This window comes from Morus notabilis, unplaced genomic scaffold (genome assembly GCF_000414095.1).
Source record: "Morus notabilis unplaced genomic scaffold, ASM41409v2 Scaffold59, whole genome shotgun sequence".
NCBI classification, from domain to species: Eukaryota; Viridiplantae; Streptophyta; class Magnoliopsida; order Rosales; family Moraceae; genus Morus; species Morus notabilis.
This window is the reverse complement of record NW_010360713.1, coordinates 154,901-175,371: the sequence shown is the minus strand read 5'-3', so window position 1 is coordinate 175,371 and position 20,471 is coordinate 154,901. Positions and strand designations below refer to the sequence as shown.

General features: G+C 33.9%; 1 protein-coding gene across 2 annotated transcripts; it reads right to left on the bottom strand.

The window, feature by feature from the left end:
* Positions 1-8,256: 8,256 nt before the first annotated feature.
* On the bottom strand, positions 8,257-12,508 carry LOC21389343 (probable E3 ubiquitin-protein ligase ARI1). Of its 2 annotated transcripts, XM_024164979.1 has the most exons (8): positions 12,355-12,508; positions 12,131-12,282; positions 11,383-11,415; positions 11,008-11,290; positions 10,402-10,882; positions 8,866-9,387; positions 8,590-8,733; positions 8,257-8,504 (listed from the first exon to the last, which is right to left on the bottom strand). In XM_024164979.1, exons 1-7 carry the CDS (start codon positions 12,386-12,388, stop codon positions 8,625-8,627), a joined length of 1,614 nt encoding a protein of 537 aa, XP_024020747.1. In that variant the 5' UTR covers positions 12,389-12,508; the 3' UTR covers positions 8,257-8,504; positions 8,590-8,624. The 2 variants fall into 2 exon arrangements, with proteins under 2 accessions (XP_024020747.1, XP_010095466.1); XM_010097164.2 differs by having other exon boundaries at positions 12,131-12,508.
* Between the last annotated feature and the right edge of the window lie 7,963 nt (positions 12,509-20,471).

The following is a 20,471-nucleotide window of genomic DNA, read 5'->3' as shown; positions in this document are numbered from 1 at the left end:
AACTAAACAAGTCTAATAACTGAAAACCCCTAAATTTCAATCAATTTCAACAACAATTGTTCAAATCCAAACCCTAACTCAAAATTATTCAAATCTAACCAAAATCAAACTTTCTCAAGCTTAAAATTCGAATCAAAGAGTGGGTTTTAAAGGGTTTTACCTTAAATCAGTTGATGGAGCTTTGTCTCCCTCAGTTTCTCCCATTTTCGTTCTTTTTTTTTTTTTAGGCTCTCGGCCGGCCAGCCAAGAGAGAGAACAGAGAGAGAGGGAGAAATGGTCGGAAAGGGAGAGAGAGAGAGAGGCAACCGGCGGGAGAGAGATCCCAGAGAAAGTGGCCGGCGTGAAGGAAGAAAGAGAGGGAGATGGGCGGTGTGAGAGGAACCAGAGAAGGAAGAAGAAAAATGAAAAGAAAGAGAGAGAGGGGGGCTGGGCTATGTCTGGGTAGCCACGGGAGGAAAAAGGAAGGGGAAAAAAAGAAAAAGAAAAGAAAAGGAAAAGAAAGAAAAAAAATAAATAGGAAAAAAAATAAAAAAATAAATAAAAATACATTAAAATTAAGTGTATTTTTAAAAACTTTTGAGGTGAAAATTGAAAAACTGAAAGTAATTTATAACTCCTTAAAATAACTCAAAAACTTAATCTTTAATCACAAGATTAATCAGAAAAAAAATTAATTTTAGGCACACTAATATATACAATTAACATAATTAAACATGTTTAATTCTTGAGGGCGTTACAATTCTACGGGTGGAAACTCGAATGAGGACAGAGATCACAGAGGAGTCTTTTGATGAGCATATACGCAACATTGAGGAGGAGGAGGAGGAGAAGAAAAAAATATGAAGAAGTGATCGAGAAGAAGCTAAACGTCGTTCAAAAACTAACAACCAAATCAGAGAAGCTAATTAGCAGTGCACCACTTCCCCAGCTTTTACCAGTTCCTTTTTTGCGGGAAAAAACTCACAATCTTTATATCATGACCAAGCGTAAGTAAACGTACAATGCAATAATAGTAGTAATATTGTTAGAAAATTTGAGTGTAGAGGATGAAAACAAAGCAGAAAATAAGAGGGTTTGAGGTATATAAGAATTTTTTTTTTCAGCAACCATCACTGCATCATTGTTCCTCATGAGAACTGATAGTCCTTCTTTTTCCACTTTGTATGATGAGAATAATTTCTTGTCATTACAAACATAGATTGTGGCACTGGAATCAAGCCATCATTCAGAGGATTTGGTTGCAGCCATGTTGGTTTCGGTAATCATACTAATTTGCATCTCTGAAACCATAGCACATATGTCTTCAGATTTCTTTTCAACAACATTGGTTTTGTTAGTGTTAACTTCTTCCTTCTTCTTCTTGTACCTGCAATCATTCTGGTAATGGCCTTTCTTTCCACAAAAGAAACAATTTTCTGAAAATTTCTTTTGGCTATTACCGGACTTCTTGAACTTCTTGTCATTATTGACTTTGAAGTTCTTTAAAAACTTACTTGCTTCGGCAACATTAACTTTTGAGGAATCATTCATGCGTTTGGGATCACGAGACTTAGTCTCCTCTTCGATCCTCAAGTGTTTTTGTAATTCCTCTAGAGTTATGTCATCTCTCCTATGAAAGAGTTTTTTTCTATAACCATTCTAACTTTGAGAAAATTTAGTAATAATAGCCTCAACTTGGAACAATTCAGAAATTTCCACTTTCAATTCACGAAGTTTAGTAACAATGACGTGTAATTCATGTATTTGGTCTAAAACGGACTTGGAATCAACCACGACAAATTCAAGATATTTCAAGATGAGAAATTTGTCCATACCTTCCTTCTCAGTTTTGTATTTGTATTCAAGTGCATTCTATATCTCCACCGGAGACTCCATCGAGTTGTAGAGACCGTAGAGCCTAACGGAGAGTGTGTTGAGAATGTGACCCCGGTACATGACTTCATCATCTTTGCGCTTCTTCCATGCAGCCTTCAAGTCTTCAGAATCATCCTCTTTCGGTTCCGGAAGTGGCTACAACTTTGGATCAAGTACGAAGGTGATCTTGAGGACGGTGAGAAGGAAGAACAACTTTCCCTTCCAGTGGGTGAAATTGGTTCCATCAAAGTGATCAAGTTGGACATTCGGATTGAAGAAAGACGGTATGTTCTTTTCAACCTCTATTGCAGCAACTTAAAACCTTAAAGATTGTTGGAGAATTTGAGTGTAGAGGATGAAAAGAATGTAGAAAACAAGATGGTTTGAGACATATAGGAATACTTTCCTTTAACGTTTTATTTACCCTCACTTCTCAAAGTTTGCTAATGAATTTTAATGGCAAATTACCCCCAAGATACAACAAATCCTTGAACACAATATCAAGCAATAATATTGTGTTTCATAATATGAATTAAGTCTGTAAATTTTCTGAAAAATTAATAAAGACAGAGGTGTTATTTCATGAATAAACACATTCTCTTCAAACATCACAACCATTCACATAAAGGTACATTTTCATTAAAATTCATAGATGTTCAAATATGTGTGAAAATATATCACCAATGGATGCAATGGTTTGAAACGTTTGATATCTCAAAATCACATGAAAATACTGATTTCTGCAGTATTGGCGCTGCATCAGATGTTTTTTCCTGCTGCAGCGCATAAGAGAGAGAAACAACCCTTCAAAGCTGCACAGCAGGCGCTGCAACACCCTAAACAAGCGCTGCAGCGCATCTGGCAACAGCTAACTTTGCCAGACTACCTGCAGTGCCAAAGCGCTTGTCCTGCTGCAAGCTACGCTAAATAGGCACAGTCCATGGGCTGCGGCCCTTCTAAATGCAATGCAGGCCCTTCACAGCCACAATAAATGTTGTGGTGCTCCATAATGACTCCATATTTGTGTGATTTAATTTGAGAGACATATTACAATCTCTCTAACAAATACTTCTCTTATGACATAGTTGAATGTTGATCGCTTGCAACATACGTTTTCTAATGCAAAACATATCATCTTCTAATGCAAAACATATCATCTATGTCGTTTATACTAGCGTAAAAATGACATTTGTTTTACAGAGCAAAATGGCATATCATTCGTCTACTGGCTACAAACGGCATATCATTTTCCGTGAAAATATACATCATTTAATAGAGCTCTACTAAAGAAAAATTAGGAAAAAAAGGTGCTCCATGAAGGTTTACCCCATCCTTTTACTCCTGTATTATACATGCATGTTTCTGAAAGACATGTTCATCACCAAATTCTCTTCCACAAATTATATTGTTTAACAGTAAAAAAAAAAAGAAAAAAACCATGTTAAGTACACATAGGCGACAAAGTAGATTAGAATACAAGTTAAGAACATGATAAATTCATGTACCATAACTCTTTTTAAACTTCCTGAGAAGGATGTATTGTGATTCGTCCCAACTCTTTGATCTGTTCAGCATAAGTTTTATGAATTCAACTTCAGCTCTAGTCCCCGAAACCTCGAACATTTCCACAAATTCTAATTTATCAAATACAATGCACTCAATGTTCTTCCATAAACACGTGTCTTGTCCAAATGCTAAGCATATCTACAAATTGAATTAAAAAAAAGTTAGAGGTTTAGAATGTCACATATTACAGAATATAGAGAAAAAAAATGTTGAAAAAGAAAAAAGCTTACAGTTATCTCTAATGAAGTCAAATTTGAAGAATAATAATCGATATGAGACTTAGCTTAAAGAGACAATATGAGACTCAGATAATATATAAGTTCATAAAATATAACATGTTTACCCAATAATCGATGTGGGACTTAACTTAAAGAGATGACTTGACTTAATGTATGTGTTTCAGTAGGATATCTAGGGGAAGGAGAAAAATAACATAATATAGGTTTCAATAAAAATAAGAGTCTCTATGGTGAGACCTCTTAAAAAAAATCCATTGATAAAACATCTTATTTTAACTTTTGACATGAAATAAGAAATCGAAGGAGATCCTTTTTGACGTGGAAAAAAAAAAGTTAAAGAGTTCATACAAAGGGGAAGCAAACCACCCACGAGAGAGGATTGAACGCCAAAAGTTTCATGTGAATACACTTCTATGGCTTGTGTAGTCATTAAATCTAGAAAATTACCTTCTATATTCTTCGTTAGACCTAGAGAAAGGTTAGAGATTCTCAGTTATCAATTTGGATAATAAAGTTAATTAATAAGCAGGGGTGGAACTACATTAGGCACTGTTTGGCTCCAATGGCTCCTTTTATTTTTACCTCTAAAAAATTTTCTTTTACTATTTTTATTACAATTTGCCTACCTGAAAACTTCAAAAATGCAATATTGAGGCACAATTTTTTAATAATTTTAGTTATACCTCTACTTTTGACTTTAAAGTATACTGATATTTCAAACTTAAAATCCGAAATAAACTAAAAATCAACTATAGTACTATGAAAGCTTTATGTTTGGGACTTTAAATTTCTAAAAACTCAATTTATATTACAAATTTAGTTCATTTGGAAGAAGAATTAAAAAGATAAAAAGTATGCACAATGAAGGTAAGTAGAGAGATAAATTTAAGAAACTATCGTTGCGTTGAACACAACGCCTCTTGAAAAAAACTTCTTGGCTCCACCACTGTTAATAAGGATACAAGAATCAAGACGAATTAGTTATGTTGAAATCAAAAACCCTAGAATTTGGTTAATTAAGTCTTCATTTTTTTTTGGGGTAAGTTTTCATCTATTTGATTATGCTATTGTTTTCTTCTAGTTATAGTTTACTTTAAAAAAAAATCCTTAATATAAACTTCCTTTAAAATTATACAAATAAAACTAGAAGTATATTAGTATGAATCATCAATCTTTGAAGGAACAACAATCTAGTCACTCTTTATTACTTGTTTGCGAAAACATGCACTTCAGTTTAAAAAATTCACAATATTGTCACGCTAGTCGCATATCTAGGGCAGCACTGGGTTTTGCTAAGACGAGGGCGGCATTGCGGAATGGGTTTGACGCCAAGTTAGTGAAGGTTTGTTGCCATCACAAGGTTTGCGGCACTCAGCGGAGGCGGAGTGGGATATAATTGCAAGATCTGGATTAGTTTTGCTTATTGCCAAACAACATAATGATTTTAACTTTTTTAATTAATTTTTTTTCCTATCAAACCTAGATTTTGTGATGGATTGTTACTTATCTTGATCCTGGCCTTATTCAATTTGTTTAAATCGTTTGGGTTTCGGTTTGTTTGTTTGTTTGTTTTTTATGAGTGAGCTTTCATTAAGAAACAAACCAAGCTCGGTACAAAGCAAAACCAAAACGTGAGTAGTGAAACAAAGCAGACAAAACGGCCGAAGGTTCTCAACAATGCAAGCAGCAGAAAGTAAGAATAATTATTTGGCAAAAAAATAAATAAAAGTAGGGCTGAAAATAAAAAAATAAAAAAACACAAACAACAAACATTAAAAGATAATTTGTATTTTTTATTTTTTTTTTAAAAAGAGAGGAGGATTTGGAGAAAGAGAGGGAGGAAAACAAAACAAGTTTTTTAACCTTCCAAAAATATTTGGTGAGAACCACCTATGTTAAAATATCCCTACCAACAGCAGCTACGTAGAGGGCCACCTCATGTGATGCAGTGCACCTCTTTCCTGAGCTTTAAGCCTTTAACAGCTCCCAATCTTTTTTTTTTTTTAATTCTAATTCTATTATTATTATTATTATTATTTGAGGAAACTAACTCCCAATCCATATATCATGATCACGGCCAATTGAACATCGCAAAATATATTATCCTCCATGGGGTTAATTTCAATAATAGTAGTCATGAATAAATTATTATTAATTTTAGCATTATTTTTGTATATTTTCACAACTAGCATTATCATGTCAGTAATGTGAGGTCAAATGACTTTTATGTCACTCAGGTCAAAATTATCATTTAAAAGTACCTTAAAGAAATTCTCAACTCTCTCTCGCCCATTCTCTCTCTACACCTCATTTTCAGCTCTCTCTCTCTCTCTCTCTCTCTCTCTCTCTCTCTCTCAAAATATATTATCCTCCGTGGGGTTAATTTCAATAATAGCACTCATGAATAAATTATTATTAATTTTAGCACAATTTTTGTATATTTTCACAACTAGCATTGTCATGTTAGCAATGTATGGTAAAGTGACTTCTATGCTACTTAAATCAAAATTATCATTTAAAAGCACCTCAAAGAAACTCTCAACTCCCTCCCACCCATTCTCTCTCTCTACACCCCATTTTCAACTCTCTCTCTCTCAAGTTTGGCATCTCTCTCTTCCCTACGCCTTTATTCCCTCGTTGCCAATACTCCGATTGTGCACAGATCGAGGTTGGTACACAATTTTTTTTGTTTTTCTTTTATTTTTGTCTTTTTAAATTTATTTTTCAGGAGACTTAGTACATAGAACTTGAAAAAAATGACTGGATTGAACTTAATGTGATAGGAATTGAAAATATCCTTCGTCAATTTGAGATTTTAGATGGTTTATAATTGATATATAAACTGATTGTAACAACCTACACGTCAAAGACATAGTTGACCTTGGGTTATGACTCATAGTGTTATATGTCCGATCATAATACTATGACCAGTCAGTCATAACAGTATGAGTCATTGTTTATGAGTCAATATGGCCGGTCAATATATTATGACCGTAAGGCAGTCATAGTGATATGACCGTCCGGTCATTATATTATGACTGAAATGACTCATAGTGTTATGACTGGCATACTATAACTGCCTTATGACCGGCCATTACACAGTGTTATGACTGACCATTTCTAATGACTCAACGATGACTAGGAGTAATTGCATGTTGATTAACAGTTATTGTTTTTGAAATTATTTAAGAATGACTGCTGGATTGAATGTCTTCATCAAGTACAATGGATATTCGGACCGTGTTTCGAGATACGTCGGTTGTGAAATGAAGGGGATATTGGTCCCCACCAACACAACTTATATTAGTCTTATAGATTTGGTGAGAAATATGCTTGGGATTCGGCCACAAGGAAAAAGTTTATCCTTAAGATATGTTGTTGAAGACGGGGAAGCTCCTGTGAAGATATTATCTGACTATGATGTCACATTCTATCAACGACATCTCTTCCTACAAAGCCTTTCTTTTCTTATAAGATGTTAAAAAATGGTAAAAAAAAAAAACAATAAATACAAAAAAAACAAGAAAAATAAATAAAATTGTTAACCAAAGTATTATGAATGGCACACTAAGAGTCTGACCATTGAGCTGTCATAGTACTATGACTGACGGTTATAATTCTATAACCGCCCATCATGTAAGCTCGCTCATAGTGTTATGACTGATGGCCGGTCATAAGACAGTCACATAGTGCGATCACAGTACTATGACCGACGGGCATAATGCTATGACCGCAGGCTCATCAGTCAGGCAGTCACACTATGAGCCTGCCTGCCTGATGGTTAGTTATAGAATTATGACCATCGGTCATAGTACTATGACCGCACACTGTGCTTGTCTTATGACCGGTCATAATACAATTATCGACCGGTCATAATGATATGACCGCCCATCAGACAGAGTCACAGACCAAATAAGGAGCACAATGACAATAAAAATTTTAAATAACTAATCTTATCTGCTTTTATCTCCTCCTCTAAAGCCTTTCTTTTCTTCTAAGATGACAAAAAATGGTAAAAGAAAAAAAATAATAAATACCTAAGAAAAAAAAAATAAACAAGAAAAGCCAACAAAATTTTCACATTTGTCTCGGAATCCGCCATTGACCTCGTCTGTTTCGTGGTTGATTTCTCCAACGAAGAATGTTAGGAGGGTGAGGTTTCCTTGGTTCGTGCTTCTGAGTTAGGCGTTGATTTCTCCGACGAAGGTTCATGGGTTCTTGTCACGTGATTTTGGGTTCGTGGGTTCTCACTGCATGGGTGCTTGCTAACGTGGGTTCTCGTTGTCGTGGGTTCTCACTGTCGTGGGTTCGTCAGTGCTCAAGGTAGTAGACGGTGGTAGATGGTGGTAGTCGTTGGAGTTTCTTGATCTCTGTGCACACCCGCGTTCGTTCTCCTCCTCTCTCTACTTTCAATATTGGAATTATAAAAGGTTTCATAATATATATTCAAGACTTTAAAACTGAAATGAAGCACCATTGTCATTTTAATTCAAATAAAAATAGTCTGGTCCCACTTTTGTTGACATGAAAATAATAATTGTGAAAGTATACAAAAGTGATGCTAAAATTAATAATCATTTATTGAAATTAACCCTTATCCATGTCGTTTATAATACTGTAAAAACGACATATGTAATACAAAATGCCAAAAATATATCATTCGTCTACTAGTTACAATTACAAACGGCATATCGTTTTCAGTAAAAACATATATCATCTAACAGAGCTCTAACTAAAGAAAAATTAGGAAAAAAGGTGCTCCATGAAGGTTGACCTCATTCTTTTACTCCTGTACATGCATGTTTCTGAGAGACATGTTCATCTCCAAATTCTCTTCCACAAATCCTATTGCAGAATAAATAAATGTTAAGTACACATAGGCGACAAAGTAGATTAGAATACAAGTTAGGAACATGATAAATGCACATACCACAATTCTTTTCAAAATTAGAGGGCCTCGTGTCTCTATAAACAATGATCAGAAGCTTTTTCCACGCCATTTGACTTGTAAGGAGCAATATTGTGAATTTCCGACTGAAGCGGCCCGAGCAAATCATTCTCAATGCAATCGTACCTGCAAATAATCAAAGTTGTCAAGCCCAACAACTTATTATTGTTCGTTGTTAATGTCAAACTTAATGTGTAAGCTTATTTGTGTTCCTGAGTACTTAGATTTAGTTCTTATAGACATCCGAGGAAAACTTACAAGTTTTTGCACAGCTTATCAGTAACTGCCGAGTGATTAACTATCTGCATTTTCAACTTCATAAGACTGTCCTCCTCGTAAAACTCAAAAGGTTTCTCTAGTAACGAAGAAAGCCTTTCAATGTTTTCCACAAGCTGCTGCAGGTGAGCATCAAATATGTTTTGCTTTATTCTTATCTCCTGCTTCGGCATGTCATGATCTTTGAATAGTACAGGACCAAACATGCAATATGCAAACGGGTATGTAAATGAAAGAATCCTCCTTGCTTTGGAGACTCTGTTGAAAGCATCAAACACCCAACAAAAAACCCTAGATTTAAAATAGTTTTCACGGAAAAGAAATATCATGTCTTCTGCAGCTTGCTTCAGCTTCCTTTCAAGATCAAAAGTTTGTGTTTGGTCTCTATAACGGTGGTGGTAGTGAAGGTAATACCATATGTCCTTGTTTCTATGCCTAATTTTCACCTGCTTTTCTTTTTGGAAACCTCCACAACTATCATAAGCATGGCGACCGCAAAGCAAACTACAAAATAGAGAATAGATAAATATATATATATATATATACACACACACACATACATGGTAGACCAACACCCTGCGGACTACATTCTTTCGTGTCATGAATTCTTAAATATAAACAATTGCTACCAACTCTAAAATGTATAGACAAACATGATCTTTATTAACAAACCAACCAGACACGAGAAAAACAACGAGTCATTCACATCCAAGAATGTAACAAATACAGTTACAAAAACCATATCAAGTTCTTAGCAAACAAAAAAGGCTATTTTGTATGAACAAACCCTGAACTTTTCGAATTTAGCATTTTAGTTCCTAAACTTTTTTTTTTCTGGCAATTAACACCTCAAACTTTTGATTTTTGGCACTTTTAGTCCTTGTTGCTTAAATTTGTTATATTTTTGTGCCAAACTTACAAGTAACAGTTTAAGAAGTAGATTGATGATTATTTTTTATTGGTATTAATAAAATTTCATTTTAAAATTTAGAAATGAGGTTTAAGTTATGATTAAATTAAATTCCAGATTTTAATTGCATTTGTATTGGAACTAAATAAAAATGATCATCAATGCGCTTCTTAGACTGTCAATTGTAAGTTTGGCACAAAAAACCATAAAAATTTTAACGAATTTGAGCAATAAGGACTAAAAGTGCTAAAAATTAAAAGTTCAGGGTGTTAATTGCCAAGAAAAACAAGTTTAAAGACTAAATTGCCAAATTCAAGAAGTTTCGGTGGTGTTCGTACAAAATAGCCAACAAAAAAACAAAAAACAGAAAACATACCAAGGACAGATCCTGCAATTCTTATTTTTTCATAAGAGAAAGGTCCAAAAAGTCTTATGACTAACCAGTACTAGAGTTTTAATAGCCACTCATTAGCAAGATACTGAAAGTTTGAAACATATTACCATTTAGTACGTAATGCTCATGCACTCTTGTTCCCAATCAAAAACAGAAGACCCAAATTCAATAAATTGTTCGTATGTGAAAAGTATGAGGATATAAGAGTGCTCACCAAAACGGTTCTCCAGAAACGAAGGTCCTTAAGTCACATTCTCCATCCTTTTCAAACAGCTCGTAGCATTCTGGACAAATCTTTGTCTGTTCTAAAATACATTTCACCGTCTCTGATTTTCCCTGGCAACTCTTATTCCACAGTTCCCACATTAGACATGAACAAGGCGAGTGGGCTTCAGATAAGCATTTGAAACAGAATTGTAGACCGCATGCACATTCAACCTCACATAAAACATTGCCATCAACACGTATAGCATTGCCACAATGAGGAACACTTGGACACCACTTAACCTTTCTATTAGCCTCAATATATGATTCCAGAAGAAGCTGGTCAAACTTCTCTGCCAAATGAGGATCTCTGGTACTGACTAGTGTCCTGACTTTAGATATATCACAAATTGCGTTGCATTGATGTGCCATACATCTGATTTGCTCGCTCTGGCTCTCATTTATCTTTGAAATAAAGTGCTCTGTCCAACCTGAGCAGAGAATACCAAAAAAAAAAAAAGGAAAATATTTAATGCACAAATATTATCAAGTCAAATGGAAGATAGTCCAAAAGGACTTAAGATAAGACCAGAGTTTCCAGTTATCTTTCACTCACAAGTGTTGCAAAAGTAATGACCGCATTCCATGGTAGTGACTTTGTTACCAGGAACTTCTTTGACGCAAATCATGCACATTACGCTGGATGAAAACATGAATGAGAAAAGATCTTCATTACGCTCCATTAGGGTCACACCTGCTTCAGCATATACTTCATCTTCCCCTTTCTCCACAAGAACGGACAGTAACTTTTCAACATCCCAACTATAATGAATGAGTAAAGACCAGGCATCATGCTCTTTCAATGATAGTACGTCCATCACCCTCAGCAAATCATCCCTCTGCGTAGTTCAAAAGCAATTATGGCATTAACTTTACCGTGGCCCAACAAAGGCATAACAAAAAAAAAAAAGTTCGAATCTTTTTGTGATACCTGAGCAGCCAAGAGAGACTCTTTGCTGATAACCTGCAAAAGAGTGCATCATAAAAAATAAATAAAAAAAACAAAACAAAAGAAAAACAAAAAACAAAAAACAAAAAACAAAAACAAAAACAAAAACGAAAACGAAAAACAAAAAACTTGCATCCAAATACTGAGAAGAAAAAGGATTTTTCTTTTTTTCAATTTTAGAACATCGAAACTGGTACGTATTGTTTATACCAAAAAAAAAAAAAAAAACCGATAGCAGGGAAGCAGTTTTCGGGGAAAAAGCACAGGAAGTTGGGGAGGCATTCCTTGGTCGCCAACCCAAAGGTCTGGATTTTATTTCATGAATTCAAAATTTTTATAAAAGTATAATTGTTAAACAATATTCATGGTTTCAGACGCAAAAGAATGCAATAATAAAGAAACTTTGCAATGCTCTCTTTCTAGAGGTAACAAATACCAATGGAATCTCTCTCTCTCTCTCTCTCTAATGGTTTGTATCAATATTCGGATGAACCAAATTATATGAAACATTTCAGAGGAAAATATAAAACATTATACGAGGAATAAAGCGAAACATCCAAATTATGATCGAAACAGACAGAATTAAAGCAAATTATATGCAAAATTCCAGAGAGAAAAAAATTATACCATGAATAAAGAGAAAATTTCAAATTATGATCGAAACAGACAGCGAATGGAATGTGCGCAGCTTAATTTGGTTGAGAGTCGTCAACATCGAAACAAGTCGTACCTCAATTTGTTGAGAGCCAGCGATAGTTCTTGTTTCCTCCTCCAAACCGAATTCGAAATTGTCTTCATAATCTGGGTAACCACTTTCATTGTCACTGCTCTCGTATTCCTCCACGAAACCGAATTCGAAATCGTCTTCATAATCTGGGTAACCACTTTCATTGTCAGTGCTCTCGCATTCCTCCACGAAAACGAATTCGAAATCGTCTTCATAATCTGGGTAACCACTTTCATTGTCAATGCTCTCGTATTCCTCCATTGAATGGTATGGAAAAGAGCACAAACCCTAAAACTAAAGAGAGTGCGAGACAGAGGGGTTTTTTTAAAAAACAAAAAACAAAACAAAAAAGTTTTGAGGATGGAAGGAGATATATGTAAGGATTAGTTTGAAGCCCGATACAAATCGTGGACGTGGTTTGTCACTTGGTTTATTCAATCTAAAATTCTATATTTATTTAATTATATTTCTACGAAATGAAGAAAGAAAAAAATAATAATAAATGTATCAAATAGGAAAAATATCAGAATGTGAAATATTCAGATTCTATTATTTCCTTTTTAAATATGAAATTCAATGGCTTCATTATTTTATTTAATGACACTTTAATTTTTAAAAAAAGGGAAACTTTTAAAAATATGACAACTTTTATGATAGTGTAGGTTTTTTTGTCCCATTGGTAAAAAATGTTATTTTAATCGTTAGAATAACTTTTTAATAGTCATATTTATAATTAAAAATAATTTTCTGTCGCGCGTCTTAAATTTTTAAAGTGGATTCTCGTAAATTTTGTGGTTAAAAAGTTAATCTTAGAATAACTTTACCAATAAGTAAGACAAAAAGGCTCTACCCTATTATAAATATAGCCAAAAAATAAAGCTACAAAAATGAAATCCCTAAATAACCGGTTTCGTCACTTTCAAGCCCTCCCTAAAGCCGACGAATCAAAACTAGGATATTAACTTTTAAAGTTATGTGTTTTTCGCGTATTAAAAAATTATACTTCTAGTTTTTCGTATTATTTCAAAGCTTTTTTCCACCGTTGGTATCTAAACTTCTCACTCAATAGCAATGTGCTATATGAACTTTTAATTTTAATAGTTAGTCTTTTGAAGTTAGAAATACATAGCAAAAAGACCCTCCAATTGATAACGATGTTCTTTTTCTTTTTTAGTATTGACATGTAACTTGTACACAAGTCGTTACTTATGGGATGAGTAGTATATTTGTTTATTTATTATTAACCTAATTTTATTTTTAAAACAAAGTTAATTCAACATTTTCTATTTTGATTAAAAAAAGAAAAAAATCCTAATCAAAAGCTCTAATCCTACAAAATTTGGTTTCAACAATATATAAAAAAACACTCATGCCATTTATTGTGTGCGCATTACATGTCGATTTCTATCAAAAAAAAAAAAGGAAGAAAATATCATTTTGAAACCCTCTAGTTTAACATTTTATAATTTTAATACCCTAGTGTGGTAAAATATGTTAAGGTGCCTTCACGATGAGGAGATCTTCGCGATGGGTAGGAAATGTTCTGATATCCAAGATAGAACGTTGATGAACTTAGGTCGCTTGCCCTATTCATGAGTAGATCAAAATCAATATCAATCATCGTCACTCGTGGAGACAACTCGTTGCGACAAGATCCCCGGCCAGTGTAGCAATAGCTATCAAATCTCAATCACAATCTCTTTTGTGACCACTCAACAATCTCCTTCGCAATGGATTGTCTTAGCGATTCATGCGACAATCTTTCAGACACATGTCTTCTTAAATAACGTCTATTCCCAGAGACATTATCTTCTCCGCAACAACATTCTAAACATGATAAAGATTGTGGATTGGGGTTTAGGTTTTGACATTTTAGCGATTAGGTTCAATTTGAGAATTTTTGAAAATATTAGGGCTTTTTCTTAAATTTTGAATTAGTATTATTTTAATAAATAAATAATTTTTTTAAAAGTGTTTATCAAAAGAAACAATTAGTAAATAAATTAATATCTTAGTAAATAACTCCATAAATAAATTAGTAAATCCTATAACTTTAGTAGGATTTACTGTAAATCATTTACCAGTAGAACAAGGCTGTGCTCTTTGATAAATATTATAGTCTAAAAAATAATTTGTCTTCCTTTGGTAATCATGTATTTTTTCCATAAATCTATTATTTACGGTGTAAAATAACAATGTGTTCTTGTATAAATTATTTATTTAAACCCTAAATCCTTTATTCACTGTGTTTGATAAAATAACAATGTTTCTAATTTTAGGATAGTTAGAATAATAACTAAGCTCTTTTTTATAAGCATACAAAAAAACAAAACGTTTAATCCACAACTGATATGAGACTAGACAATATATAAGCCCATAAAATATAAAATGTTTACCCAATAATCGATATGGGACTTCGTTTAAAGAGACAACTTGACTTAGGCCTCATTTACTTTGCAGAGTTGAGTTTTTAATTCGAGTTGAGATGTGACATTTTTTGAGAGTTTTTAACTGCAGTAGAAAAAGTTAGATGTGACATTTTCTGAGAGACTTTAACTGTAGAAATCTAAAACTGAAAACTTGAATATGTGAAATAAACGAAGCCTTAATGTTTATGTGTTTGAGTAGGACAAATTGGGGAAAAGAGAGAAATAGCATAATATAGGTTTCAATAAAAATAAGGGAGCCTTTATGGTGAGATCCCTTTAAAAAATCCTCTGTTTTAATCGTTGGATTAAGTTTTCAATTGTCATACTTGCGTAAGTTCGTATTAAAAATTTACAACGCGCCGCACAAAACCACTTCATCTCCAAATCTGACTGTTGAAAACGTAATTCAACAGTCAAAACATGATGTTCGACCGGTGGGATTTTATAGGGAGTCTCACTATAGAAAAAACCTAAAAATAATAGCATAAAGTTTAAAGATAAGAAGTAAATAGCATAATTTTTGTAAATGGGCATTTACCATTTTATAAATACCAAGAATAAGCCTAAACTATTAGAATAGTAGATTTTATAATACAAAAATTTAGTAGGGTCAAATATAGTTGTCTAAAAGTTTTGAGGTTCTAATAATTTTCTATGAATAAAAAAATCTTGACCCCAAATGTTTAGAAATTAAAATTTGACCCTTCCATTTTTAGAAAATTAGAAATTTATTCCTCAACTTTTAGCAAATTATAATTTGATCCTTAATTTTTGGAAATTACATTTAACCCACATTTCAAAAAACTTTGGAAAAAACCATATTAGCTGGTAAATAAAGAATTGACCGAGTAAATTCATCATTTACCACAAGAATTTACTGAGTCGTCAACATCAAAACAAGTCGTATCTCAATTTGTTGCGAGCCAGCGATAGTTCTTGTTTCCTCCTCCAAACCGAATTTAAAATTGTCTTCATAATCTGGGTAACCACTTTTACTGTCACTGCTCTCGTATTCCTCCACGAAACTGAATTCGAAATCGTCTTCATAATCTGGGTAACCACTTTCATTGTCACTGTTATCGTATTCATCCACGAAAACGAATTCAAAATCGCAAGAAAGATAAAAAAAAAGAATAATAATAAATGTTTAAAATAGGAAAAATATCAGCATGTAAAATATTCAGATTTTATTATTTCCTTTATAAATATAAAAATAAATGGCTCCATTTTTAAGAAAGGGAAACTTTTTAAAATAAGGTAATTTTTATAATAGAGCAGATATGACTAGCAATCCAGATAGCGACACGACGATACAATTTGAAACCCGCACGAAATTAGCCGGTTTGTGTTTATCATAAATAGGTTTGGATCAAAATTAAGTCGAACCCGTGAAACACGATTAAGTAGCGCGTTGTTTTCAGGTTGACCCGCCAACTTGCAATTTCCCTGCCATAACTAGTTTATTAAACGTGTAATCTTTGGATAATACGAATACACAACACAATTACAACTCGTTTGTTGCCTATGTTTACAAATACATTTTTTTTTTTTGAAGAAAAACAGATTGAGAAATAGGTTGACACAACCTTATTATCACTCATTTTATAAACAGGTTATTAGAAACAGGTTGACACGATAATATTATGACATGTTTAATAAACGAGTTAGTCGTGTCAACCCACCAATATACAGGCCGTGTTTGGGTTTTGTATTTCGACACGAATAATAAATTAGTCGTGCTCGTGTCAGGTCTTACCATGTCAAGCACGACATGACAACACGAATTGTCACCCCTAAGAGCAGGCTTTTCTATCCTACCGGTAAGAAATACTATTTTAATCGTTAGATTAACTTTTCAATGGTCGGATTTATGATTGGAAATAATTCTGTATTGCGCGTCTTAAATTTTTAACATGGACTGTCGTAAAGTTGACGGTTAAAAAGTTAACCCTAAAACAACTTTACCTATCAGTAAGGCAAAAAAGCCCTACCCTATCATAAATATTACTAAAAAATAAAGCCACCAAAATGAAACCCTAAATAACCAGTTTTGTCACTTTCAAACTGTAGCGACCCTCTTTTGAGGCCGCCACTGTAACTAACTTTTTAACTTGTACTTACTGAAATTTCTTAAAATTTACGGAACATTTTTTTTTTTAAAGGTCTTATAATAAACATAAGATACAAAATTGCTTTCTTAATTAAAATATTTAAACCTTAACATATCTGTTTCAGAATCATAATTAACAAAACTATTTATAACATAAAGCTGATTGCGGAAATATTTGCGAGTGGTATCCATATCCCGAGCCCCACATCGTCCGTCCACTCGCCAGTAGTCCATCAGGCATTATATGCCGGTTGCTTACCTACAGTATAAACATTCTATAATGAGCTTTCGCTCAGCAAGTAGGAACTATCTCTCGCAAAATAACTGTAAGTTCACATGAATAAATATGCATGAGCCAATTATGCTTAATTATGATGTCTTATCAGAATCTTATTATCTTATCATATCTTTCTTACTGATGGGTGCGAGTGCTCGTACCACTTGCGCGCAATCATCGGGACGTGAGGTTTGCAAGGTCCCCCATGACACCGTGATTATAACTTGAATGCCTCTCTTGAGTCGGAGGACATCATTATTATTATTATTTTTTTCTCCCTTGTGGAGCTTGAGTTATCTCCCTTGTGGAGGCTGGTACGGCACTCAACTGAGATTACTCTTATAAGTTCCTCTTGACTTATTAAGGTGTATGCAATATGACCTAGCATAGCATACTATATCATGTACTCGAACACATATAATTCGGGTGTACTGTCTAAGTGGATGTAGTATAACATAGCATAGCATTCATAACATTAAATGTACTCAAACATATATAGTTCATGTGTACTGTTTACTTTAAAATCTATTTATACTGTAGGCGAGATTCGTACTTACTTGATTTTCAAAGCTGGAATTCCTTTTTCGCCTATCAGCCTAGTCTCTTGCTTTCTTCTGAAACTGAACACCCATTAAGAGTGTGAGATTAACTATTATTTGCTATTTTATTTTAGCAACTTATGAAGGAAAATCTAACCATTTCCATAAGGCATATATTCCTTTCCTTTACTAAAGGATAATAAAGATTAATTTATTAAATCTTCAAAATCTTATTTTCCTAAATTTCCCTTGGTATGATATTAAGGTACAATTCGGCATAGGACTTATACATGGCATTCTAACTTTTACGCCGCTGAAATTTATACTCCAACGGAGTCTCTTAAACTAATGTGGGCGTTGGACCCACATTAAATATTCAAAATTCTACGGACCTATCGTATTGGGCTCGTAGGTGCCCGTCGGGATAATTCGCTCGGTAAACCTCTACGTTCTTTAAAGAAATCATTTTTCCTTGAAAAATTCCTTTATGAATACTTTCATTAAAATGAGGTTTAATGTCATTGTATTTTACTAAAATTCTATCTCGGGTTCTTTTATGACTTTTTGTTGAAACCGACACTGTTTTAGTTTTGTCTCGTTAAAAACTGTGCAGTTTCTGAAATCTACGTTTTACTGTATCTTAAAGTCGGATTTCAAAATTTTGTTCTTCGCGACAATTCCTCATCTCATCGAGATCTAAAATTGTCATTTTTGGTAAAAGTTTAAATTCGGCCTCTAAAGGCCTCGTTTGGCTGAAAACCGTAGCTGCTGTTTTTCCTGAAACTGTTTTAGTAAAAAACTGTGCTGTTTCGGGAATCTGTGTTTTAGTACCTCTTAGGGTGACCCTAGAAGATATGTTGAGGGCATGTGTCATGGACTTCAAGGGAAACTGGGATAGGAAGTTACCCTTGATAGAGTTTTCCTACAATAACAGCTATCACGCGTCAATAGGAATGGCACCTTTCGAAGCTCTATATGGAAGAAGATGCAGGTCCCCAATTCACTGGTACGAACCAGGGGAGAAGCACCTTGAAACAGTAGACTTCATCAGGAGAACCATAGAGGATGTGAGACTTATCAGAGAGAGGTTAGATACAGCTCACAGTCGCCAGAAGAGTTACGCGGATAAACGCCGCAGGCCACTGGAGTTTCAGGCAGGAAACTTAGTTTTTCTGAAGGTGGCACCGATGAAAGGGGTAATGAGATTCGGCAAGAAAGGGAAGCTCAGTCCGAGGTATATAGGACCTTTTGAGATCCTTGAAAGGATTGGAAAAGTCGCATATAGACTAGCATTGCCGCCAGAATTAGCTTCTGTACACAACGTCTTTCACGTATCGATGTTGAAGAAATATGTGACAGATCCGTCGCATGTGTTGCACCAGGAACCTGTCGAAGTGCACGCGGACCTCACCTACGAAGAGAAACCAGTCCAGATCTTGGCTCGCGAGGAGAAAACTTTAAGGAATAAAGTAATTCCTTTAGTTAAAGTCTTGTGGCGAAATCACAATATTGAGGAAGCTACTTGGGAACGCGAAGAAGATATGAGGAAAAGCTACCCCGAGTTGTTCTAATTTTCGGGACGAAAATTCTTAAGGGGGGGGGTAGATTGTAGTGACCAAGAAAAATCCCATAATTTTAATAATATAATTCATGTATTCAAGTCAAGGATTTTCCTGGAAAATCATTATACTATGTACATTTTGTGATTGAAGGATTTATGGAATTAACATCTGCATTCCTAAATTCTGTAGCAGATTTCACGTTAAGTTCAATTTTCCCCAATCTTGGCCGGTTATGGAAGGAGAAAAGGAGAAGTCAAAATTGCCATTAATTCCCCTTCAACCACTACCATCCCATCACCTTAACTTGTAGCCTTCTAACATACTCAACATATAACCAAAATTTTTGGATATAACTTCCTAAGGATGGCCGGCCAAGTGAAGAGAAAAAGGAGAAAAAAACTAATCATTAGTCCTATTCACCTCTCTCATCACATCTCATCAAATCACACACACTAACCTACCCCTTGTACTTTTGTCCATTCCCTTAAGTTACTCATTAAAACTGTCCAAAATCATACTGACAGTTATTTTCTCCTGTATACGGGTTCTGGATGCTAGGTTGTACTGTGCTGGGAGATTATTAAAATTAAGATTCTCTAACTGTATCTATACTGGAAATTCTTCCGTTTTAAAGTACGGTGAGAATTTATCGATCGAATTTACTTGATCGGAAAAAATGTGAACTTAACGTGAAATCTGCTACAGAATTTAGGAATGCAGATGTTAATTCCATAAATCCTTCAATCACAAAATGTACATAGTATAATGATTTTCTAGGAAAATCCTTGACTCAAATACATGAATTACATTATTAAAATTTTGAGATTTTCTTAGTCACTACACAAACCCTCCCTAAAGCTGACAAATCAAAACTGAGATATTAGGTTTTTAAACTATGTGTTTTACTCATATAAAAAACTATACTTTTAGTTTTCGTATTATTTCAAAGCTTTTTTCCACTGTTGGAATCTAAACTTCTCACTCAATAGCAATGTGCTATATGATCTTTTAATTTTAGTAGTTAGTCCTTTGAAATTAGAAATACGAGACCCTCCAACTGATAACAATGTTCTTTTTCTTTTTGAGTATTGACATGTAACTTGTACACAAGTCGTTAAGTAGTATATTTGTTTAGTTATTATTAACCAAATTTATTTTTAAAACTAAGTTTATCAACATTTTCTATTTTGATTAAAAAAAGGAAAAAATCTTAATCAAAAGCTCTAATCCTATAAAATTTGGTATCAACAATATATGAAAAATCACTCATGCCATTTATTCATGCGCGCTTTCCATGTCGATTTCTATTCAAAAAAAAAAAAAAAGAAAATATCATTTTGAAACCCTCTAGTTTAACATTTTATAATTTTAATGCCCTACTAGGGAAAATCTGTTAAGGTGCCCTCACGATGAGGAGATCTTCACGA